General features: G+C 37.1%; 1 protein-coding gene across 4 annotated transcripts in view; it reads right to left on the bottom strand.

Annotated features, from left to right (window-relative positions):
- GALNT1 (polypeptide N-acetylgalactosaminyltransferase 1) overlaps positions 1-25,876 on the bottom strand; it is a 90,644-nt gene that overhangs the window by 7,680 nt on the left and 57,088 nt on the right. For all 4 annotated transcript variants that reach the window (XM_027643937.1, XM_027643938.1, XM_027643936.1 and 1 more), the window contains 5 exons: positions 17,103-17,269; positions 11,057-11,264; positions 9,409-9,579; positions 7,885-8,002; positions 6,776-6,956 (listed from right to left, as the gene is read on the bottom strand). In XM_027643937.1, coding sequence (XP_027499738.1) covers positions 6,776-6,956; positions 7,885-8,002; positions 9,409-9,579; positions 11,057-11,264; positions 17,103-17,269 — 845 coding nt within the window. The remainder of the gene's footprint in view (positions 1-6,775; positions 6,957-7,884; positions 8,003-9,408; positions 9,580-11,056; positions 11,265-17,102; positions 17,270-25,876) is intronic.

Genomic DNA, 25,876 nt, shown 5'->3' with positions numbered 1-25,876 from the left:
AGGCCTTCGCTTGGACCGAAGGAGAGTCGAGGGGCTTGGAGACCCCCTTGTGTGTATTGAACAGAGATCCAGCTACAACAATCCAGTTACTGCTGCATGCATGAGATGAGGAGAACCTGCTGCCTTAGAAGAAGCTGCTGCCCTGAGAGACTGGAAGGGGATCTGTCTTTCTTTCCCTCCTGGACTTTTATTTGGAGGGGAGAAGAGATCTGATCCATTGTAAATACTATATGTCGTGGTAGAGATAGTTGTGATTTTTGTGTATAATGTGTTATAGTATTTATTTGTACAGTCATTGTAATATATTTCCTTTCCCCCCACTTTGGGTCTGGTTGTGTTTTGTCTGGAAAAACCCATCTCACATTAGGTTGAGATGTGGGAGGGGGGATGGAGCTAGGGAATTGGATTTTGGGGCTATCTCAAACCATGACAAGGTCCTTTTCCTATTTTCCACACCACACTCCATATCTCATAGGTCAAATGCAATACACAACCAAAAAAAACCAAACCAAATCAAAAAAAGAACAAACCCAAGCCTTAGTAATTTAAATTCCCCTAACAGACCACAAATGTGGCTCAACTGGCCACCACAATACAGACCTCCAGGTGTATACATTTTTCAGAAATCCCTCCACTTTAGAGGACTGTGAGTTACCTCTTAAACTGTTGACCTTCGGAAACATAGTTTGAGACATTTCTAAGCTGATATACTGTGTATTAAATCAACTTGCCAGCAGATGGTGTCTTTCTACTCAATTGAGACAGATAATCGGATAACTTCAGCTAAATGTCTGTAAATATCAATAAAAACATTAGTAATTTCAATATTCCAGAAAGAAAAAAATGCTAGCCAGGGGTCCAGGCCTTTTTTTTTTTTTTTTTTGTTAAAGACTTTTTATTAAAGATGCTGGAAAACTATACTGGTAAAGGAATGAATGCAAAGGAAAGCCTGTTTTTATAGAATTTCAGAAAATTTCTGTCCGGGCATTCAAGTCACATAAATCCCTAAACCAAAATACAGAAGACAAATTTGAAAAAAAAACCCACCACAGAAAGCTGTCCTATCTTCATTAAAGTAAATATTTGCTCTACATCAAAAGCAACACTCTCTCAAAAGATGATGTAAGTAAGAACAGAAAGATTCAAACCACAGCCAAGTATGGGTTTCTTCATTTTTCAGTGATGAAAAAGAAGCTAATGGATGAAACAGTTACCATGCCATCCTCACAACCTTAGACACAAAACTTATTCAGTTTGCTACACTGACCTCCGAAAAACAACACTGTTAAGGCTTTATCACATCACTGAAGGGAAATAACAGTTACAGTCACAACCATAAATAATTAAATGCAAAGTGAGACTTAATAGCGTACAAGCATGCTGTTTCTTAAAGTAGTTTTAAATGTCACCACATAGAAAGTTCCAGCTGATTTTTTTCTCTGCTGCAATGTATTCCATTAAACCATTTTTATTCTGAAAGATGTTTAAAAAATCCTCTCTGAAGTCAGGTCTGCAGCAACCCATACACTGTCATATAGACTACAATTAGCATCAGGTTAGCAGATGGACTGAAGAGCAGAACAGGCATATTTGCCTAAGGAGTGTCCTCTAATAAGTCTGACTTACTCACTTTCCAAGATTTCTGGTACATTCTCTATATTACTCAAAACTAGCTTGAGTATTTCTACCCAGTGCAGTGGCAGTTACTTATGAGGAATTTTTTTGGGGGGAAAAAAAGAATGGAAGAAAGCAAGGAAAACTACAGCAAAGTGTAAGGCATACCAAAAATTAAGTACATTATTCCTCCACAGACCAATAAAACTGATATATATATACATATATATACACACACACACACCAGTTACATATGACCTTCTAGTGGTTTTGGACTTTTTTTTCAAAGGTTTGTCTAAAAAAAAACAAAACAAAACCAAAAGACAAAGCATGAATTAGTTCAAATCTTCCTCCCAGGAGAAAATTATGCCAGACTCTAAAGGTATGTGCATTATGAGGAAGACAGTCCATGTCCACTTGTTGTTCTTTCAAATCTTCGGTTCATTTAAAAAAAAAGAATTAGGAAAAATCATAGAATCACAGAGTGGTCTGTGTTGGAACGGATCTTAAAGATCATCTCATTCCAATCCCTCTGCAGTGGGTAGGGACGCCTTGCACTGAACTAGGCTGCTCAGAGCCCCATTCCACCTGACCTTGAACACTTCCAGGGATGGGGCATTAATTAATTTAAAATGGTCTTTCCTCACAAAAAAACTCCACACATGTAATTATGTCTATGAGAGAAATACTTCAGTTTAATTGTCTTTGGTACCTTATATTTTAGCTTCCCATCAGCTGTGTTGCAACAATTCTGCCATCCTCAAAATTTCAACAGCTGAAGATTTGCTTGCCCAAGTTCAATGTGTGGCAATATATTTATGCTAAACTGCTTTCAAAAAAACCCCAACAACGCATGATGTTTTCATCATGATTTTTAACTGCTCAATCATTTTAAAAAGTACAGTATGGAAACTGTTTCATCTAAATCTAGTCTTCTGATAAAAATCGTATACCTTGTTTTTATTTAGTATTATGAAACTTGATAAGCAATAATAATTTAAATCCAATTTGAATAGCTACATTCTTTGCATTCTCAATTAACGCTGATAGGGAATAGTAGCTGAATACAAAACCACACAGAATCACTTCGTATGGACTTTGAACATGGGCTTAGCTACACTGCAAGACGTGGACTCAGTTCCTTCTCTGTCCTCCCTATCAACCATAAATAATGTTATCCATTTCAGTCTGTACATACTGAACCATGGCTTACTGTGGTTGGCTAGAGACTAGTGCACACAGTGATTAGATATGAGGCCTGCTGATCCAGTTTTCATGATAACACACCTATGTCTCTGTATAGATGACTCTTGCTCAGGTAATTCCATAATGCTGTCTTTTCAGGCCTTCTGTATGCCCACTTAGCCTCTGGGCAACAGAAGTTGGCTTATGGGGAAACTTTTGGTAAAAAATAAAATTAATTTCCATAAAAGCTAGACAAGGCTCTACCCAAGCTCACTGGAGTTGCTTTTGGGGATGTCTTCAGCTCACCAGCTGGGATTCAAGAGGCTGCTGAATGACAAGGATGAACACTGGACAAGGAATAGAGGGGTGTATGTAGGGGCTGGAACCCAGACTCACATGTAGCATGGCAAAACCACAGTCTGAAAGTATCCATGCTTCACCTTTAGATTAGGGATATCAACAAATTCTACAACTGTCAGTTTTTATCATTAATTAATTAGGAGAAGGTTAAGAGTAGGTAGCTGGGGCAAGCCAGCCTAATGCCTTGCAGCTGCTGCTGCAGAAAGGGGCAGCTTTCCCTTGCTCAGCTTCAGATTCCTACAGTATCCCCTATGATGACACTCGTGTTAACTTAACCCATGGGGAGCCAGCCCACAGAACAAATAATCCTAGCAAGTTCAGCAAGTCATAGAATCACTTGATGCAGACGAATGATCAGAAAGCGAGGGGAGGTGAAGCCCTAGTGCCGGCCAAACCAGGACACCTGCCGTGGAATGCAAGGCGCTCTCCCCACAGCAAGCTGTAAGATTGACATCACCATCTCATGAAGCCTCACCTTGGACAACCCAGTCCTAATATTTTAGCCTGGAGAAAGTGATGAAAGACCAGCACTAGAAATAAAGAAGTGGTAGAGTCCACAGAACAGAACGACTGGAGCTAGGAATCAAGACTATTCACCTGCACCTGCTGGATTTGTTTTCTGGAAGCCAAAGAGGAAATAGTCTGGGAAACAGGGTCCTGCTGTAACACATGATTGCAAGTAAAACTATCAGCTAATGAGAAAGGACTGCAGCTAGAGCAATTACTGCCAGGGAGAATAGCTGTTTGTGAAATGAGACAGGCTTGATTTTGGCTGAGCACAGCTGCAGCAACACGTGCCTGCCCAACCTCCAGCTGTACCTAGACACTCCTAAGCAGAGAGATGGCTTCTAAAATGCATGCAAGCTTAAAACAGACAAGTACCAGTTTCTACGAGGCTATACTTATAAATGAAGAAAAGGATTACTGGCTTACTTTTCAAGAGGGTAGCTTTGCATTTAACTACATTACATCAATAGTAAAAAGTCTCTTGAGTTCCTATCATTCAAGCAGCAAGCCTTTTTATTCCAGACAACACAGATTACATGAAATGGGAAAGCTACTTGAGAATCTTAGGTTTGCTTTCCTGGATGAATCCCTCTGTGATTCACTATCTTAGGAGAACAGAAGAGAAAGTATATAAAGGAAGAAACAAGTGTCTTGTTAGCTAGGCTCAATGATGCTTGTCAGTATATTATCTCATTCAAAATCCAATTTTCTCACCCATATCAACTAATGAGAAAAAACCTGGGTGTTCAGAGGATTGCCTGTTTTTGTTGCTCATCTGCACCCAGGCTTGCAAACCAGCATCAGCTTAAGAATCCTCACTTTGGTCCTTGCAAGAACATGTGACACTGTCACAGTAATATTGAAAGCACATGCCGTACTAGCAAACAGTTTCACAGGCTGCACACAGTACTCTGCCTGAGGATTACTAAACCAGCATTCTGCAAGAACTATACATCTAAATTTCTATCTTAGAAGGATATCTAGAAAAGCAGAGTATGGCTAAATGAGCTAAGGTAGCAGAGATTCACTGACTTCCTAAACAAGTAATGGCCTCAGAGACTTACTGAAACTTTTACTGATTCTATTTGTTGTCAATGGGTAAAATCAGGGTCTGCAACACCAGTTAAGATTGGAGATATCAGAATAACAAGAATAAGGTGTTTGTGAACTTCCTAAAATAGTGATCCTTGTTAGTTTATATATACTGGTTCTCTCAACTTACATGGATTTGGGGGGTGAGAGGCACAAGTGGCACTGAGTACATTTGTGTGTTCATTCTCTGAACAATAGGTATTCATCACAGCTAAAGAATAACCCCCAGTACTAACCACTCTCCTCACAGCCCCAGGCACTTTCAGAATAACCCATCTTATTCAGATACTATATGATTCTATTCTTGAAACACTTGGAAATTCTAGCATTAACTTTCAGTGCACTGTCAATACGGATATGGGTACACAAATGAGATCATGTGACAGTCAGCAGGTGCAGATGCTCTAAGAGAAGCCTGGCAAGAAGACATCCCTATCCAACAATCATTCAGGCTGCTAGCATAGGAACTATGCAGACATGTATCTCTTGAAAGGAAAGAAAATATACAGTGCAGTTACAGATAATGGCTTAAGTTACTTCCACCATTTCAGAATTTTTACTGTCTTTAGACAATGCATGCATATTCTACAATACTGCAAAGTTATGGAAGTCCTATCAAAAAAAATCAATCCTATAAAATTAAAACAGTATAACTCCTCTTGTAGATTATGCTTACCACATGAAATGGAAGGACTATACAGATTATATATAAAGTAACAGAGCCATATCATGGCTTATCACTAATTTACATTTTTTTTAAGAATTAGGTTATTTTTGTAGTTAGTTGTTCCAGCTATTTTGTAGATTTTAAAATCTAGTTTGACATGGATACATAAAGCAATCTTAAACAAAAATGATGGCACCTATTCACATACAATTTTCCTGAATAACTATACAGGTCATGTTTGAATTCATAATGCTGCATTAATTACAAAACAAAGCAGTAACCATAAGATGTTACCTTGCAATTTCACCTCAAAAGCTTTGAGTGATAGAAAGATATTTTTAATTATAAATCTTACACAGTCTCATTTGAGTAATGCATTCCTTTAAGACAAAAACTCACCCTAAATTCACAGTCAGTTGCTCTCACAAGCATTCTTAAAACCCATAATCTCAAATTTGACACTCTTCAGACTCATAATACACTGTATTACAGCTTTCAAATTTCAATACTAATGCAAGTTTAATACACAACTCACAAGGAAATACTGGCTTTAAAGAAATCTCTTTGGAAAAGTAGATGTGGTATATAGAACTACCACTTAGTATTTAAAGTCAAATGTCTCTGATGTCTTAAGTATTTAGAAAGGTTGTCTGTTGCCATCCAAAGTTTGTTTGTATTTTTATACAACAACAAAAATATCCTGTAGTAGAAAGTAATAATTCAATATTTCATAGGCTTTCTTTCTTTTCTTGATATTTTTTTCAGAAAGTTTCAAGTTCATAGGAAATTTGCTCTCATATTTTATATCCTCTTGTTTTGTTAAAATCCACTTTAAGAAACAAGTATATTGGCTACTTGTCCCTATTCTCTTGATAGTGAAGTACAAATTCTACCAGGACAGAAGATGTTTGCCACTCCTGGTAATGGGTTTTACTTAAATAACATCTGATCTATTCAACCTGGAATGTCTACCACACAGAAGCCAGAGGCAAAATTTCAGCACATTATGATATGTATTTGGATGGCTAGTTTTCAGCACTACAGTTGAGCTTTTCGACGTTCCACTGAACTTTAATTCTGTTGCACAGGAAGCTCATTCATAAATCATGATGTTTAAAAAAAAAAGAAAAAAACAATAATAAAACCAACCAAACAAACCAAACCTTCAGGGCACATCTCTGCCTAACAAAACTGTTTTTTAATTAAGATTTTCCTTTTTGTACATCTTATGTGAGTTCTGTCTTAAGAACTTCAAAGTAATAACATTTTTATATAAATATCTCATGTTATTTCCCAGTAGTAATATTTTAATTCTTAATAAGTATTTCTCATAACCAAAGACCTGCTTACCTGGGGAAATGATATAAAAAAAGTTTTTGAATTCATCCATCCAGACTTCTGCAAGGCGCCTGTTATTTTTGTTGATTATCTGCCCTGTACCTCCTGGAAAAGTGTACGGTGTTGCTTTTCTGAATACATGCCCAACATGTGAACAAGTCACAATTTCCAAAGTGCCACCACACTGCCAGATCTGGAAGTGACAGAACAATTATTCCACAGTTACAAACTGTCAAAAAAAAAAGTTTAAAAATATTAATCACGTGCTTCTGTTCAAGTTGGGAAAACATTAGTTGTGGTCTAGAACAAATACATACTTCATGGAAGAGAACTGCACATTTTTTCCTGCTCAACAGCTAAAGATACTCACAAGCCTAAGCAAGGCAGCATAAGTAAGTATTTCAGCCCTCACAGCAATGACGCATCAGCAAGAGGTTACTTTAGAGAACTGGGTGAGCTGACCGCAAAGGAAGGAAAAGGCTCACATGAATCACAGGAACTAACAGGTGTCCAAAAAAGTACATTACAAAATAGAATCTCCATGCAAAAGAACGCATACACTTCTCACGGAAAGTTTCTGAAAATATTTTCAGTTTTGTTTTGGACCTTGAAAAATGGTAGATTCAGAAAGCTGAAGTACTTCAGAAGTTTCTCCCTATATACTCTGAGCTGATAAGTAAAGCGAAAGGAAATGGTGCTACATGGCAGGAACAAAAATGAAAACAACAGTGATTAGGTCCACATTACAACGAACACATGCAATCATTAAGTCATTACGGAGCAAGAAGAGCAGGTTTGTAACAGAGGCACTCACATTTCATTGACACACTAAACTGCACTGATGAATCACCATTAACTGAAGCTCCCTCCCAGCTTTTCTAACTGAACTCCTTTTAACACACACACACATTTATTCTTCAGAATTATCATCTCAATGTTTTAATCACAAAGCTCTACCATGCATTTTTCACTGACAGATAAAACCTTTGCTTATCTCCATTGGAGGGAAGGGAAGTGCTAACTGCACAAGAAGAGGACAATGATGCAGGCAGTAGATCTGTATTTTACAGAACTCAACATGCACTGTCCTGAGTAACAAAACACTGTGGAGTTTTACCTACCCTGAAGGAAATTTCTAAGTTTTCTCCACCCCAAATATCCATTCCAGCATCATATGTTCCAATCTCCTGAAAGTAATCTCTGTCTATTGAAAAAAGACCTCCTGCCATTGTAGGTGTCCTAGGAGAGGGAAAAAGAAAGTGCACCAGTCACTATGAAAACATATACTTCAATACATTTCACACTTACACTTACAAAATACATGTTTATTTCCCGAGTTCCTAACATATTACTTCTCTGTAAGCTTCCATTCAAACTCAGTCATCATTGAGGTACTTGCTAGCTCAAAATTTTCCGGAGATGGAACTAGTGACAGTTGTCCTTATATTCCCACTTCAGACTGGAGTCCGGATAGAGAAACAGCCCCTAGAAAGCTGCTGTCATTCCTGAAAAAGACTTCTGCCTCCCCTGCTGGTAGCTCACACAAAGGAAACCAGTTTCACACAGGAAAATCATAATTCTGGCTATAGTGCTTGAAAAAGTTATGGGAGACTATGAAGTGGCCTGCTTGCTTTCACTATTATTGCTTCATACAAGAAAATGGTACAGTCAGGGCTACATCCTTTCAAATTCCTTTCAATTTTCCTTTCAAATTCGTTACTGGTAGAAAAAAATAAAACAGTGTTAGTAGTTTCTCAGAGCTTTAGAAACATCTCTCAAATTTTATCTTTTTTAGACAACGAATACACAGTAAGTAAACTATATGTTAGGCTGATGACATAACTTTGTAGTTCAATTATTTACACTTTTACCATAAACAATTTTATATTACTAGTTATTTTCCTGAAACGTTTTTGGTTTTTTTTCTGAAAGATACATAATATACAAGCTAGGTCACAATCTAACTAAAAATTTATATGTCTTTTCCCCCTCCTAAAAAGGAAACTGGGGGAGGGGAGTAGTAACAATTAGCCATATCCTGAGAAGACCTCTCAATTTCTTGATTTAAAGACAAACAAACCAGTAAAGGCCATATCTTCAGCTTTATAGGAAGTAAATATGGCCCACTTTTCAAAACAGCAAGGGTAGAAAAATGTATGTGTGCAACTGTTAAAAGGTACACATTACACACAGGTTATCTTTCTCTTTACCTTTGCCATAAACCTACATGACATCCAAGTATAAATGAATGCACGCACACAAATATAAATGCACACACGCCAAAAATTACCGTATCTTTTCAAAATACTATTTACTTTGTTAGAATAAAAGGTTCAATAAAAAAATAAAAATAAGCTTTGTTAAAACCCGTGCATCATTATAAAAACTAGCTAAAAGCTAGTAATTCTGCAGTAATTAACATGAAACTTAGAAATATTTTCAAAGTGACAAGTTGATTGCTTCTTTTATTGCTACCAAAAATTAGTGACAATCAATCCATGCAAAAACTTTTATATTGTTCCTTCAACCAGACAAAAAAGATGCTACAATGCTTAACTAAGTACTTAATAAACTCAAGTACTTACTTACAAGCTTAACCTACAAAGGATATGAAAATCTTTACCAATTGAATAATTTCTTGTTACCTAACAGGAAGGGTTCGATCCCCTTTCCGTCGATCCATCTCTCTCTGAGGAACAGGGTACCAACGAAAATTCAACTTCCAGTTGAACCCACCATAGGTCATGTCAGAACCTGCCATATATTCGAAGGTGTCATCACTGATTACATCAATGATGGGACACACTACTGTCCTCCTAGGAAAAAGGAAGAACCAAACTCTATTAATTAAAGTGTCAAAAAAGATGGTTTGTTGTTTTGTTGCTGGTTTGGTTTTGGTTTTTTTTATTAAATATTGTTTTTAACATATATGGTTTAAATTTTCATTTGCCATCTCTTAACAACAGTACTCAACAAATTATTACCAGGAAACATTCTCACATTCTGTCTTGCTAATTAGAGTTAATTCATATACAGTAAAATGTATTTTTCTGATACAATTTTGGCAATGCCAGATCTTTTTTTAATTGTATTTGCGTCATTATCAGCAATAAATATTCATTCCTCTTCAGATGGAATTACTGATCCCAGCTTTCTCATTGCTCCATAGTGATTGGGTAGAAAACAAGAGGTTCCTGTTTCTAGTTGCGTGGTCACAGTAACTTGCATGTTTTGAAATTAAAACTTGGACATTAACTCTGGGGAAGTATTCTTATACACACTCAGGACTAAGAAATGATAGTCATTGCTAACGAAGTATAACTAGTGCATCAAAGTTGACAGAAAGTGGCCTCTCATGGGAAGCTCTGTAAAAAAATTCTGGGGTTGGTTGCAACTGAATTTAAAGGATTTAAGTTTGAGGCATTTGCACAAATTGTAACAACATATATATATTTTAGACTCACAGAAAGTGTATTAATGATAATTTAAAGTTTAGTACTTTGTCTTAGCACAGTGTTGAACAAAAATTCTTCATTACTTGTAGCTTATTCATCACGTAACACTGTATTTTGTAACATCAAATTTTAAGTGATTTTTACCTAAAACCATAGGGACTAAATAGATATCTGAACACCATACTTAATAGCTATTCTATTTAATATGCTGTCTTCTAACAGACTAGTGTGCAACTACAGCTACTGCTTGGATATAAGATTGTTTTATAAAGCAGACCATTCTCTCACTGTTCCCCCCAATACAATTTCTATCACACAATCATGGGAGTAGATGAACATGATTTCAGTAATTATTCTATCTGTAAAAAATACATCCCAGAAGACCAAGACACAGTACATATTTCCGCAATCAAAACCATTATGAAATAAAGAAATTGCAACGAGAACCTGAAAACAGTAAACCTGACAGCTCTTGCTCACACTGTTGGTGTTATATGAGTTCAGGGCTCCATTTCTTCATCAAAAATATCTACCCAAATTCATGAAAGAATGGGCCAGGCTGCAGACTGACCTCAAATTCCCTTGCTTTCTCAACTCCATTCATGCTCAGGATTCCTGCTATTTAACACATTATTCCATGCATTCCAATATAGACTTCACTTGAAACAGAGTTTTACTTTTAAAGAAGTTTACCTGTATCAGCCTTTTATCCTTACACCAATGAGAATTTATTCAGCCCTTCAGAAAGTAGATATTTGCTTGTAGACTATTTTGTAATACTTGGAAGATTTCTTAACAACCGAAAAAACCCAACGTGGGCGGATAGATGGATAATTACCTGTCAGCTTTGATCCTTGCCAGCAGAGGTTCAAGCCAGCCTACTGTACATTCACAATGAGCATCTAAGAAGGTGATGACCTGGCCTTTAGAAGCAGCAGCCCCCTTTAGTCTTGCTCTAATCAATCCAGAACGCTGTTCCATTCGAATCACATGAACAGGTACTTTTAATTTTTTCACATAACTCTCCAAAGGTCTTTTCAAGAAGTCTGCAGAGAATGATCAAAACCATGAAAACTGTCAGTTATGTAATTTTTTTTTATCACAAAGAGACTTGAACTAAGAGACATTTCCTCATTTCTTTTCTATTGTTCTCCTGCTTTTTCAGCTAGTTTCCTCTGCTGCTTATTCTACACTTCCCAATATGCCCTTCCACATTTCCAAGTGCTTCACTTGATAGCACAGAAAGTTCTTTCTCCTCTTTATTTCTTCATTATGTAAAACACAACAATGAAGAGAAGGTAGAATGCTTATAAAAAATCCAGATGGGATAGGCAAGTTTTTACAATGGAAAAGATGTGACTCTTATATTCAAAAACACATGCATAAGTGCTCTTGGATGTAACGCTTCTCTACCAAGAAAATACAGAAATGATTTGACTAGCTGAACATAATTAATTGCCTCCTAAGTTACAGTAATGTAACTTACAGATAATTTCTTTATCAGGAGTTTAAAACATGATCAAAATAATTTTTGAACTATGCTTTCTCTAGGGTTTTCTGGTTCACATTTTTTCTACAAAATTATCACTATAACATCTAAAAACCCCTCCTAGAATCAGCTATACATAAATCAATATCTGTAACACCAACAAATCTCAATTTAGTTGAGGAACAAATTATTCAGAATAGAATAGTCATAACTGACTGCCATACACCTAGAGACTCAAAATTACTTGCATTGCAAAGACCTATTGTGCTATGATGAACGTTAAAGGAAGAATAAACAGTTGAGGGAGAATGCAATTGACAGTCACAGAAACAGACTTCTGCAATACTTTGCAGATTTCAAATCTGTATAAAAGGGAAAGTTGTCTTATACCACAGCTACGGAATATATTAGGTTATACACTCAAAGCACACAGGAGTTGTACTACAACAGTGCAAAGCATAAGGCACTTTTAAGTACCTCATACAAGAATAACTGTGACACCGGAGGAGGGGAAAAAAAGCACGGCATGAACTCTTAGTGGCTGTTTTGTAAATCTCAAGAGGCAGGGCTGACCTGGGGGTGATTACCACTCCTTACCACTGCTCTGGATGAATGAGTCCCAATTGCCTCCTAATTTTTTTTCTGTGCATTGTTGGACTGTAACTAAAACCCACAGAAATAAGTTCTGACACATCTTGAAAGCTGAACTGTGCTAAAAGTGCATAAGAGGTTGATACATCTTAAATATTTGTTTCCAGAGGAACTCAAAGCAAGTTAGTTCTTATTTTGCATGTTAACAGAGACTCAAATGTGAAAATGTTTATTAGTACAAACCAAGTGTACATGTCTGAACATTTTGCAGGGTTTATGGGGTTGAGCACAGAGATCATTTAGCTGACTGAGTCTGTAGCATCTCTTTACATTGTAGCTTTCCAAAGCCACTAATTTAAAAGAACTAGTATCATGGTAATGTTTGTATAGGGCTTCCATGATATACACAAAGAGAGTGTGCAGCATTTCTCTCTATGCTAACCATATGATGAGCAAGTCACACAAATCAACATGATTCTCTGTAGATTTCAGGTGTAGTACTGATAAGCCTTTAAAGTAGTTCTAACCACGTCAAAGCTGAATGAATGAATTTGGGCTGTGACAATGCTTCTTGAATGTAGTTACATTAACATAATGGTAAAATTCTGAAAGGAGGAAGAGAGAAAGATTTCAATAATACAACGGCAGCCAGTCAAGAACTAACATAAAACACAAATTTACATTACAGAAAGTCATGGTCAATATTGCATACAAAAATCTTAAGTCCTACCTTCATCTTCCCTGTAAAGTATTTAAAATTTCAATTTATCAAGTACTTTTCAACTTTTTCTGGTCTAAGAAACAATCACATATGTGTGCAGTGTTTTTGCTATGGAGGGAATAAGGTTAAGAACAGCCCATCTCCCATGTTTAATCATGTCCATATGAACTACCACTTTGTTCAAAACTTCAGAAGGGACTATTCCCAGAAACAAAGCAATGTGACAGACCTTCAGTAACCGTGCCCTTAAAATACTACTATAATTTCAGCAAAATAAGCAAAAAGATAGAGCTTGATGTCTCATCCCTACAAAAGCATGATAAATAAAACTCAGGCATCAAGATTTCTGAAGTTCCTCTGCTACCAGCAATTAAGGTTAAATGCTCAAATCTAAACAGCTATTTTCCCTCCAGAACACCCTCTCTAAAAGCAATAAACATCCCTCAAAAATTTCTCCTTTTTCTTCCAGTAGTAGAAGTCTAGCTTTTTGGATTAATCATACATCCAGAAACCGGTAATAGTTTCTGGTAAGGTAAGACATTTTTCCTCTTAAAGAAAAAAGTAAGTATTTGACTAGTCTTTTAGTGTATGTAATACATTTTGGTCTAGAAGAAAAGAAACATCAGGATCAAGCTGTAGTACTATTTTCTATGCAAGCTTATTGTAATGGTTTTATTTATACTAAATTCTATAATAATTTATACTAAATTCTGTATTAAACACTGAAATGAGAAATTCTATGCATTACATAGGCAGTTGCCTATGAGTGACCCAGGATGACAACTGAGTATTTTTTAGCATTGCTTCATACAGCTTCCAACAGAGTGAGGTTTGATAATATTAAAAAACCCACACATATAAACATACACATGATACTTCTATGTGGAAACAATAATAATTCATGTATTTTCAGAGGTATAACTGTAACTCTTTGTGGTAGATATTCTTTTCAACCTTTTTCTCTATCAAAAGGGCGCATAATTTTACCTAGGACTACGGACATTTTAAAGAGCAGTAGCAGAAAGAATGTCAAAAAAGCAAATATATTCAGTTCAAGTCAAGTAAGTGTGTTAGTTGAAAAATACCTTGCCAATTCTATTACCGAGTCACCTTGATAAGAATATAAATGAAAAATTTGGTTTCAAACTTTTTTTTATTAAACTACAATAAAAAACAGATTTATCACATACAAGCTTGCCAACACAGTTTTTTAAGAAGAGTAAATATTTTTATAAGATGTTATTGGCAGGAATTTAGCTTTGGTCACATTGCTTTGATCTGTATCTGTACCACTAACTTCTGTGGATGTAGTCTATCCTAATGCAATCTGCCTACCACACTTGGTTATTCAGTGCTGACCTAGTTTTAAGTACTGGCTAATCCTGGCTTCTCCTGTCAACTTTTTTTACATAGTTACCAAAGATCAATACCTAAAAACTAAAGTTGCAATCCTGATCAGTAACTAGAGAACAATGATACAAATATGTCTTGTTTCTCCAAAGCTTTTCAGTGTAAACAAATGTGTGATATTATGCAAATTCATTCTTCTAAGAGCATGACACTAACAGGTACAAAGTGTGCTTCAGGCAGACTGAATGCTTATTTTATTCCAATTAAAATTACTCTGATGCTAGAATTCAATATACACACAGGCTGAACACTGCCTCTTTCTGGAAAAGTACACTGTCTTAATTCAACACAAACAGAATGCTTAAGTAGCATACATAAACCCTTCAAATTTTCAGGCATCATACCCATCTGTTTTGTTTAATCTAAAAGCATGCTTGACAGAACCATAACAAGTTTTTTGAAAACAAAACAAAAAAACCCCTTTTCAGTAATTGTTGAAAATAATGACAAATAAAAGATGCCTAAGTGATCTGAAATGAAGATCACAGGCTTCAAAATGAAGTATTGGAACAGGTTCAATAACCACCAAAAGCTATGAAATACTCTATCTTTCAGCCTGGAACTAAGTTTCTTTGTTTTTATTACCTAACCCAGAAACAGAAAATTTATCTAGACAAAGCCACATGCTTTTTCAAGTGGACTATAATTTTACCATTCATAGTGAGGACATGTCTATTGCTATGCTAAAATTGATTTTTTTCTAAAACAGAAATTGAAGAGGCAAAACATAAGTAATATTATTCATTAATATTAGCTTGGTCTTTATTTCTAAGTCATACAGAAAGCTGACCTGTCACAAATAATAATTAACACTGATTTTAAGTAGTGCCAAGCACTGTTTTAATAAATGAAATATGGAATTTTTATATAAAGGTTGAAAAACTACAACAAAATGGGAGGGTATAATTATAAATTACCCACAAGTGAAAAAAACCAAAAATGTGATGCTGTGCCTTTCTAAAAGCAGAAGCTGATCACACGTCTCATCTAATCCTGAACATACTTACATGGCAGCCCTGCACTTTGCATGGGCATTTCTCTTCTGCTGCCTGAATGTAATTGTATTTAAGGTCTCTGTCTTTTCTTCCAAATTACAGTGAAATTGGCTGAAGCAGCTAAAGTCAGTATCAGTAAAAAAGGAAAAGCAAAAGCACGTGAGAGGGCCCAAGAGAGGAAAAGAATACAGTCAAGTGCAAACACAACCTGAGTGCATGAGCTGTGCTTCCTTAGGAAAACAGACCGGTCAGAGGCTGATCAGAGTGAGCTGATATGATCTTTCTTTAGTCCACTCAGCTACTCCACAAGTGGCTGTACTCTAGATCCACATAGTATGGAACAGGTCAGTTAACACGCAAGGCATCATACACACACGTAACCTGAAGTAGTAAATCATTATACCTTCTATCAGGTTAGAGATGAAGTGCAAAAATCCACTTCTAATGCTCTTTAGCTAGAAAACCTTCTGTTATTCATTGTAATGGTTCCTAACTATCTATCCTAAAACCTCCTGTTAGCCACTGTAATCCATGTACCATTGTGCTGCTTAGACCACATGATCTGAAATCCAGTGTCTCTCTTCATGCATGCAGATCTCAGGCACATCTTGCTCTTTGGACAACAGTCAGACATCTTACTCTGAAGTTGCAATTACCATAAGCAGCAAAATATGAATTTTGCATCACTGGAATCAGAACCATCAGGCAGAAGTGTCAGCATGCTGAGTGCAAAACTCTTTAATGTCTAAAAGATGGGAATTCCTTCTGATACAGATAATAACCTACAATTGGTGACTATCAAGACTTCTTACTAGTGTCCTACTAGCCATTAGTCCTAGTAGAAAACTTTCAAAATAGAAATACAGAAAAAGGGGTGATTCAATACAAAAATACAGAAACGTTTTAGACAAAAAAACCTCTAATACCATCTCACTTCCATTTACAAAACAAGAAAAAAAAAATCCAAGTTATACTTTATAACCCATAACACCATGAAAGATTTCATGCCAATTATCAAACAAAATGAAATTTTTAGTGTTGTCTAGAATATTATTTTTATTTCTAATATACTGTAATTTAAAAATACTATGAAGAGTAAAATCTAAATAATATTACATTTTAAGAAAAAAAAATCAGCTCAAGTTTTGCCTATTACACGTGGCAAGTTCCATTCTGCAGCATGAAGCTTTCATCTGGAGCACTATTATTAAGAAATGGAACCTCTAACAGCATAGAAACTCAATTTTCACTTCCCATGAACTGAATAATCAAAATTAATTCCTCTGAATGCCAAGCCTAATGGTGGTAGTGATAGTAAATTTGGATATGTGTAACAAACAGTTGCCTTTGCTATTATTCACCAGGTGATTCTACTATTAAATGCCCTCAAGCTTTATAAATGTGCTAAAATTCTAAAGGCAAAACATGAAAGCTATAATAGGATAAATCTGCTAGCAAACACAAGCTCTACACTGTCAACAGAAAAGTAAACAGACAGATAAACTTACACTGGCTTTCAGTGCAGAATGATCCATCTGTATTTCAAAATGGGTGTTGCTCCCTTTGCCTTCCCCTGCCCCAGCAAATGTGTTTTGCTGAGGAGGGCTAAGCCTATATAAAGTCAGTCAATTTTTGAAATAAAAAGAGCAGCAAGCTAAAGCACCAACATCATCTTTACCTCTTTCACTGGCATCATCGACAAGGACGATTTCTTCCAGCATGTGTCGTGGCGACCGGTTTATCACGCTGTGAACAGTTCGTAGAAGTGTGCTCCAAGCTTCATTGTGAAAAACAATGACAACGCTTGTTGTGGGGAGGTTGTCTGCATACACCTTCGTTTTACACCTATAAATAAAAATAAAGCATGCATTTGTGAAGGTCAAGCCTTCAGTTAGAGCTGCAAGTCTGAGGTTTATCTCTGAGTATCAATATTAACATTCCTCTATGCATCAACTGTATGCAAAATATGGCAAAGGAGTAAACAGTGCACAGGTTCGTATCTTTACCTATCAACCACCATGACTTCCACGTGTACATCTATGTATTCCAACCTACCACTCCGAAAGAAGAACATAAAATTCAATAACCAATTCTAGAAATCAAACAGAAATCCAAACTACTAACAGAGTATGGTAACAGATGATTTATTTCTGCTACCCATTTTGTGTAGTATGTTCAGATACACTAATCTAAGCCCCTCCTTTAGGCCTGCATTCCCTCAGAGGGCAAAGGGGAAACTCTAGTAACTGTAACTGGGACAGAAGGGGAATGGAGAGAGAGACAAGATAAAAAATGGCAAATTTATACTAGGAAGTAAATGTAATAAAGGTATATAATGAACAAAACTAAATAACTAAAAGAGGTAAAGAATTCTGGATACAGCTGACGTTTGGAAAAAGCTGAGACTAAACACATACTACCTACAGTACCAGTGAGTTAAGTATATTTCTTAATTTAATGTGATTATATTACATAAAAAGCAGAGTTTTCCCACTTCATTGTATAAATGTTTAAGTGCTATAAAGATTCATCAAATTAAAAGAGAATTATGCTCACATGCCAAAGTTATCATGGAAGACGACAGGTCTAGCTCTGCTAACAGTATATACAAGGCATTGATAGAATCTATGACATACACTCCAAGTAATTCCACATTCAGCCAACATTTTTACATTCTGCAATGATATTTTTTTAAAACAAGACATATTTTCAGTATCTTCTACAAAAATCAATACACTGTACACAAAGTACTGATCACAGTTCTGAAAAAAGGCAATTCTGTTCTAAAAAGATAACCACGCAAATTTAAGTGTTCCCTGCACAGATCTGTTCCTCCTGCACATTCAAAACCACACACAATTACTTACATAAGATTTGATAGTACTAAATCTTTTAAGAATCAAAGCTAAAGAGATATATCTGCATATCTCAAACACAAGGAAAAATATTGAAGCAAAAAAAGAAATATATTCAGTGGAGCTGCATTCCAACAAAAAAGCTTTTATTAGATCTCAAATTTTTTAGTCAGGTCACTGTAATGTAACCTGATCCAAATGCTACCAAAATACATTAACAAGTATTCATGACTATCATCCTAACAGCAGCACAGTCCCAGCATTTGAGCAGTACACAGGGCACATCCTCTACCCTAAACATACAAAAACAATACTGAAGGATCAGCCTGCTGATACAGGATCGTGGTGTCAGCATCCAATACCATGCCAACCAGTGAATGTCAGCCAGAACTAGGCTCCCAACATGAATATTTTATTTGCTGGATAACTTGGTTAGCCAGACCTCTTCTCAGAGAGAGCAGCTCTCACAGCACATTGGCATTTCAGCTCTGAGGTGGTGACAAAAGCCCAGTGTGCACAGATATCTCAGAAGAGATCAGTAAGCCCAGGTACAAACAAAGAATATCTCCAAGAGCTTCTGTGGAATCATTTTTCATTTCTAAGAATTGAAGCAGTAGGATCAGGCACTATCTGTCTTCAATATTATACTTACTTATTATACAACTATGGCCAAATTTAATTATTTATCACACTGAACTGAACATTATAAAATCTTTATGAAAATCTGCATATATCTCTGAGTTATCCCAATTTATTTTGCGTATAAAAAAAATTGCAAAGCATGACAACTGAAAAAGTTATTTCTTTGGTATCCCTTGAAAAATAGAATAGCTTTTCAAAAAAATGCTATCAATTTCAGATGAAAAATTTGATCACAAGACAATTTTATCCCCATGTTTGCCACTTGTTTAGTCTATTTTGCTATTTTAAAAACAAGATGGTTTATTCCTTCTACTGCACTGCTCCCTAGACCAGAAAGTAAGAGTGTCTGATTGTAGACCTCCAGCTACAATAGTAATACAAATCCACCAATTGCTCCTCTGCTTTTTGGAAGAATATTTGTAAAAAAGTCAAGAGAAGCCTGTTAGCAGTTCTCTATAAAAAAGCAGTAACAATGTGTCATTCACCAGGAATATCATGCTGGGGTAGCCACAGGATCCACTACTGAAGTATGAAATCTCTCATCTCCAGCCTTGCCTTTTATCATGGTTTTACAGAAGATTTTATTTCACTGAGCTCAAATTAATGAACTGTTATAAATGTCAGCCACATGATCAGGGCCTACAACATTTATACACCATTACACTTTCTGAAGTATAAATATATTACAACACTTGAGATCTGTCTTTGAAGGGGAACTTTTTAGCACCAAGAGGAAGGCTTCCAAAATTTTTTGGGGACAACCCTGCCCCCCTGCAAGGCATTCCTACTGCCCTTCCTACAGAAGGTGAACATCCTCCTTGCCACAACGAGGTGTGCCCATTTGCACCCCCAGAGATCAATGTTTCTGGGGTAAGAATCTTAAGACTGACCACAGTCTGGTACTTGGGTGCTGGTTGGGTTTAAACCACGACACTTGTTTACCAAGATGTAAAAGGTTGCCATGCATAACACAAGGATGTTTCATAACAAAACTGGCTTGACATTTTCGAGTGTTCTTCTTAATAAAGTGTTTGGTATGAAATTATTCTGGAAAGATTCATTGATGCAGGCAGGATAAATGAAAGAATTAAGAGTATGAGATCTCGGTTTTAATACTCTTTTGCTTGTCTTTCTACATATACCTTTTAGCTATATTTGTACAAATTGTTGTGAACACACACAAATAAAACCTCCTGTTTTTAATTCTGAAAGCCCTGATAACTCCTTCCGCTTCGGAACATATCGTTGCAGAACATAAGACAAATAAAATAGAACACTTGATGCCTGTGATTAGACATTAGCATTCTATGTAAACCTCATGTTTTATTCTTATTAACAAACATTTAAATTAAGAATCCTTTTTGTCTTTCATTTGTAAACAAATTATCCCAGAAAGGGAGTACTATAGAATTTAAAATAAAGCATTAGCTTCAACCAACAGTCATGTAACGTTAGAAGCAGAATATAACCATGAGGGGTATGACACATAGGCTATGAATTAAGGACAATTTGAATTTTAATGACCTACTAATATATTATGTTCCTTTTGTTGAATCACGCCTCAAACAGTTTTAAAATTGAGTGCATAATATTAGGAAGGCATACCATCTCCGGTAATTTAATGAAGACTCCAAACAGCAGATAAGAATATCTACTCCACATGGAATGCATCATCCTTTCCTTAATCTACAGCATTCACCATGAAAACTCTCAGCTAATGTGATTCCATTTATTATTTAGATTGTGGAAACTCCCCAAAAATGTCAGACATTTTAAATGCAAGCAGAGACTTACTGTCCTATTACCTAAAGACACAGAAAAAGAATAGACCAGGTTGTTAAAATATGATCAAGACAAAAATCCTAATTAGTCTACATTTCTTGATGTACACATTACCATGCTCAAAACAATTATGTTCTTAATTTCATAGCAAGTCTCTGTCTCATGCACTGAAATCCCCCTTTTCAAGTTGCATTAGCCTTGTATTATTGCCTAATATTTGATTTCTTGCTTTCATGTAATTAGGAAATTGTGCTGGTTTTGGCTGGAGTAGAGTTAATTTCTCCACAGTAGATAATAAGGGGCCATGTTTTGGATTTGTGATGAAAACAACATCGATAATTCAGGGATGTTTCCATCCCTGCTGAGCAGTGCTTACACAGAGTCAAGAACTTTTCTGTTACTCACCTTACCCCACCAGTGAGGAGGCTGAGGGCGCACAAGAAGCTAGGAAGGGACACAGCTGGGACAGGTGACCCCAGATGACCCAAAGGACATCCCATACCATATGCCATCATACTCAGTATATAAAGATAGGGGGAGAAGAAGGAAAGTAGGGAGATATTCAGAGTGATGGCATTTACCTTCCAAAGTCATTGTGACATGTGATACAGCCCTGCTTTCCTGGGGATGTCTGAACACCTGCCTGCCCACGGGAAGCACTGAATGAATTCCTTGTTTTGTTTTGCTTGTGTACGTGGTTTTTGCTTTCCTGATTAAACTGTCTATCTCGATACACAAATTTTCACTTTTACCCTTCCAATTCTCTCCCCAGCCCACTGTGGGGGGAGTGAGTAAGTGGTTGCATGAGGCTTAGTTGCTGGTTGGGGTCAAACCACAGCAGAAATAAAGTGGAAAATTACATAGGAAATAAAATTTAAATTGTCAAAGATTTTTAATGTCCCACCAAAATTAGATCTGAGAAAAAATAATTAAGTTTAGAAGCTAGACTTTTTAAAGTTGTTTTATGAAGAAGCCACAGGACTATAAAGACATGATCCTCTCTGACCTCTGTAAGGTGCCCCTATACATTCTTCACAGAATTTCATCATTTTGCAATTTTGCATCATATATTTAGAATATTGAGTACCGCATTCTGCTCTGGGGCCTCCAACGTAAGAAGGACATGCTCTTGTTAGAGAGAATCCAGAGGAGAGCCACTAAGATGATCAGAAGGCTGGAGCACCTCTCCTACGAAGAAAGTCAGAGAGAGCTGGGATTGCTCAGTCTGGAGAAGAGAAGGGTCTGGAAAGACCTTATAGCAACTCCCAGTACCTAAAGGGGGTACAAGAAAGCTGGAGAGGGACTTTGTAAAAAGTGCTGCAGTGATAGAACAAGGGAGAACAGCTTTAAATTGAGAGAGTAGGCTTAGATTGGATATTAGGAAGAAATTCTTTACAGTGAGGGTGGTAAGGCACTGGAACAGGTTGTCCAGAGAAGTTGTGGATATGCCCTCACTGGAAGTGTTCAAGGCCAGATTGGATGGGGCTTTGAGCAACCTGGTCTAGTGAAAGGTGTCCCTGCCCATGGCAGGGGGGTTGAAACTAGAGGATCTTTAAGGTCCCTTCCAACCCATTCTATGAGAATAGCTTGGCCCAGTTCATTATAACTACCTAGTTATTCCTATGTCCATATCTCCCCAAGAACACATGGCAGTGTAAAAGGTCATAATCCTTCGTAAATTGAAGTCAATTTTAATGGACTAAAAGCAAAAAAGGTAGACAGATCCTAACATATATCTGTATAACACTGCTAAAGGAGAAGTGACAGCAAAACAAATACATGTTGCTGTCCCTAACACCCTGTAGCCAGATTTCAAAATTTTAAACCCATTACAAAAGTTTTTAAAATGAAAAGCTAAAAACAACTATGAGTTCTGTTATGCTTCTCCATTATTGTGACTCTTTGTGAAGGTGTTAGTTGAGTCTTACATATAAGCTCTGCATGTGTAGTGGTTTGAACCAGGTTTTCCCCCTGGTGTTTTTTACCATTTTTACCATAAAATGGTAAAACCCCAGGGGGTGGTGACCTTTGAAGTTTTGAAGTTTTAGCCAATGAGTGCTTCTGCAAAATATAAACATGTCACAAGCAGACCGGAAGAGAAAGTTGTAGTTTGGTGTAGAAGTGGTAGCCATGTTGTAGGAGCCACGAGGAGAGGACAGGAGCCCCTTGGGGCCTCTGCCCCCCCCCCTCCCCCCAGCCCCAGTTGGGGGCTATAGAGACTTGGAACAGTGTTAAGCTGGACTATGTGTCTGTAGCTGTGAGCTGGGGGATGTTTTTCCACCGTGAGTGAGCAGAGACAGAGCAGAAGCAGAGACGCAGCATCCAGAGACTGTGGCTAAAAGCCAACAGATAAGAACTGAACTGGAGAAGCAGCAGAAACAGCATGTAACTGAGTAAGGAAGACACCGAGTTGTCTCAGAAAGCCAAGAGAGCAGCAGGGAGAGAGGAAGTTGGGGTAAGAACTGGAATAAACCCCATACCCCTCTGAGACCTCTGAGAAAGGAGGGAGATGGACTCCTATTAAGGAGGGAAGTCTTGGAGTGCTGCAGCACCGGAGAGAGAAGAGCTGAGAAGCTCAAAGGTGTCCTGAAGCTAGACTGGACCGGAGAAGGAATGCGGATGGGGGTTGACCTTGGCCCCCCTCGCTAATGCTGCCACGCTGGAGGTTTGAGACAGAGCAAAGGAGATCTGGTAGAACGCTTAAGACAAAGACTGAACTGAAAACTGCCCAAGATGTTCTTACTCAGGGGTGAATCTCCCTGAGGAAGGGACTTTCACGAAGATACCCCTTGCATTTTGTGATATGCCTGTGGTGAAGTGAGTTTTGTCCCTGGCAGTCCACAGGTGAGGCCTTCGCTTGGAGTCGAAGGAGAGCCAAGAGAAGCGAAAGGAGACCCCCTTGTGTCTTGAAGACCCTCATTTGGAGATGACGGGCCAAGGGGCTTGGAGATCCCCTTGTGTGTATTCAAAAGAGATCCAGCTACAACAATCCAGTTACAGCTGCTCCATAGAGACAGAGAGACCTCCTGCCTTAGAGACATTGCTGCTCTGAAGAAGAGATCTGTCCTTCTTCCCTCCTGGACTTTTATTTGGAGGGGAGAAGAGATTTGATCCATTGTAAATACTTATGTCATGGTAGAGATAGCTAAGACTGTATATAATGTATTGTAGTATTTATTTGTACAGTCATTGTAATATATTCCCTTTCCCCCCACTTTGAATCTAGTGTGTTTGTCTGGAAAAAGCCATCTCACATTGAGTTGAGATGTGGGAGGAGGGCTTGAGCTAGGGAATTAGATTTTGGGAGTCTCAAACCATGACAGCATGCTTTACATGATGACATTCAGAAAAAAAAAAACCCTCAGAGAATTTTATTCAGTGGATTAAATATAGCCGCTTGAAAACTATCTGATGCTACTTCAAATGCACCTGAAAAGCCTCTGAATAAACTGCTTTCCTACTTTCTCTTTCAGCCCAGAGTACAAATAGTCCACAGGAGACATTACAAAAATAACCAGAAGAGACAACAAGTAAGGCAATTCTGTCCAAATAAAATTAAGTCATTAAATCTCAGAGTTTAATTGCTACTTCAGCACTATCTTGCACAGAAGGAAGACAACTTTTCATTTTGCACTTTCTACAAGACAACAACCATACACACTCAATCCTCCTCCACATCTGGCAGAACTGGAAGTCTCTCCGGTCATGCCAATGAAGGAATGAGAAAAAAGACATACTTCACCACTGGAGGGACAGAAGAAATCTAGGTGATCACACAAGATCCTTCAATTGAACCCATCAGAAGGTGAAATTCTTCTAATATCTATCTGCTCTGCTCAGTGACCAACCTGGAGGTCAATAAAGCTTACCCACTCTAGCCATCGGCACACACAAGATGCAGACACGCCAGGAACTCGGGACACCACCCTTCACTATCCTCATGCCACCTCTTTCTTTACTGTTGGTTCTTTGACAAATGCCCCAAATGTTACCTTAAAAAAATGCAGTCATCTTATTACAGAATATCACTTGGCATTTTATCACTATTATGAAATTGTATTCACGGATCAATTTACTTAGAAACTATCCCTAAAACCCAAGATTGAGTGCTACATGTTTAATATTGTCAAACCTTAAAAGACAAATATTTACATTCTTAGCAATGATCTGTTTGTACACCCTTCAGTCATGCTAAATCATTTCTGAAAGTAAAAAAACCCCAGGATTTAATATTCACGTAACTCTTAAATACTTTTGTTTCATCAGCTAAAAAAAATCACACCCCAAATAAAGCTACAAACAGCGTAGAGGTCTTGTAGGAAATCAGTTATATGCTGCCATAATGTTTATGCAGTGAACACAATGAGGAAAATCTCATTCACTGAGACAGAACATGAAATAAATTGTAGGTAATTTTCTAGAAAGATGAGGTCGTAATTATATCCTGCATTAGAAATAAATGTTGAATTTCTAAATACTACAGAACAAATCTCTATCCCTTCTGATATTACCAACATGTTATTCTCCACAGAGGAGAAATCAGAGAACAAGTTAACATAGGAACATTTTTTTTTTAATATGGGTTTTTCAAAACAAGGCCACTTGTGCCTAACTAATCATGACAATTAATAGACTCAGACACTACCTGAGCCATGATTTGCTATAACTGATATCAATTTTATTCCCAGATTCCACCAGCCTTTCAAAGAAACAAGTCATGAGCAATAATTTACAGTGGTTCAAAAACATTAACAGCAGTAAAACACGTATGTAATCCTTGTTTTCTAGCCCAGTGCATGCAGCCCAGAGCACTCTGATAAAGGACAGAGATGCGACGAAAGTAAAAGTGTCTCCTGTGCACTAAATAGCTCAGTTAGGAAATCCCAGTGGGGCTCGGATTAGTGCTCCTACATAGATCATGACAACACAGTGCCAATGCGGTTTTGAAAGCTGTACTAGCAACAGACTGAGGCAGGAAGGAGAGCATCTTTAGTTATCTTACAAATTTAGTACAATCTTTTATCCTGAATACTACAAACAACAGTTATAAATAAAAACTGCAGTTATAAATAAACTGCATCTTAAAACTTAAATTTGACAATGACACATAGGAATAATCCAAGTCTTCCTGAAAATCAGGTTAGAGCTGAAGTTTTGAGGAAATACTACACAG

The sequence above is a fragment of the Corapipo altera genome, unplaced genomic scaffold (genome assembly GCF_003945725.1).
Source record: "Corapipo altera isolate COAL_440 unplaced genomic scaffold, ASM394572v1 24b, whole genome shotgun sequence".
Lineage (NCBI taxonomy): Eukaryota > Metazoa > Chordata > Aves > Passeriformes > Pipridae > Corapipo > Corapipo altera.
Note: the sequence above shows the minus strand (reverse complement) of the source record. Positions and strands in the feature narration are given on the sequence as shown.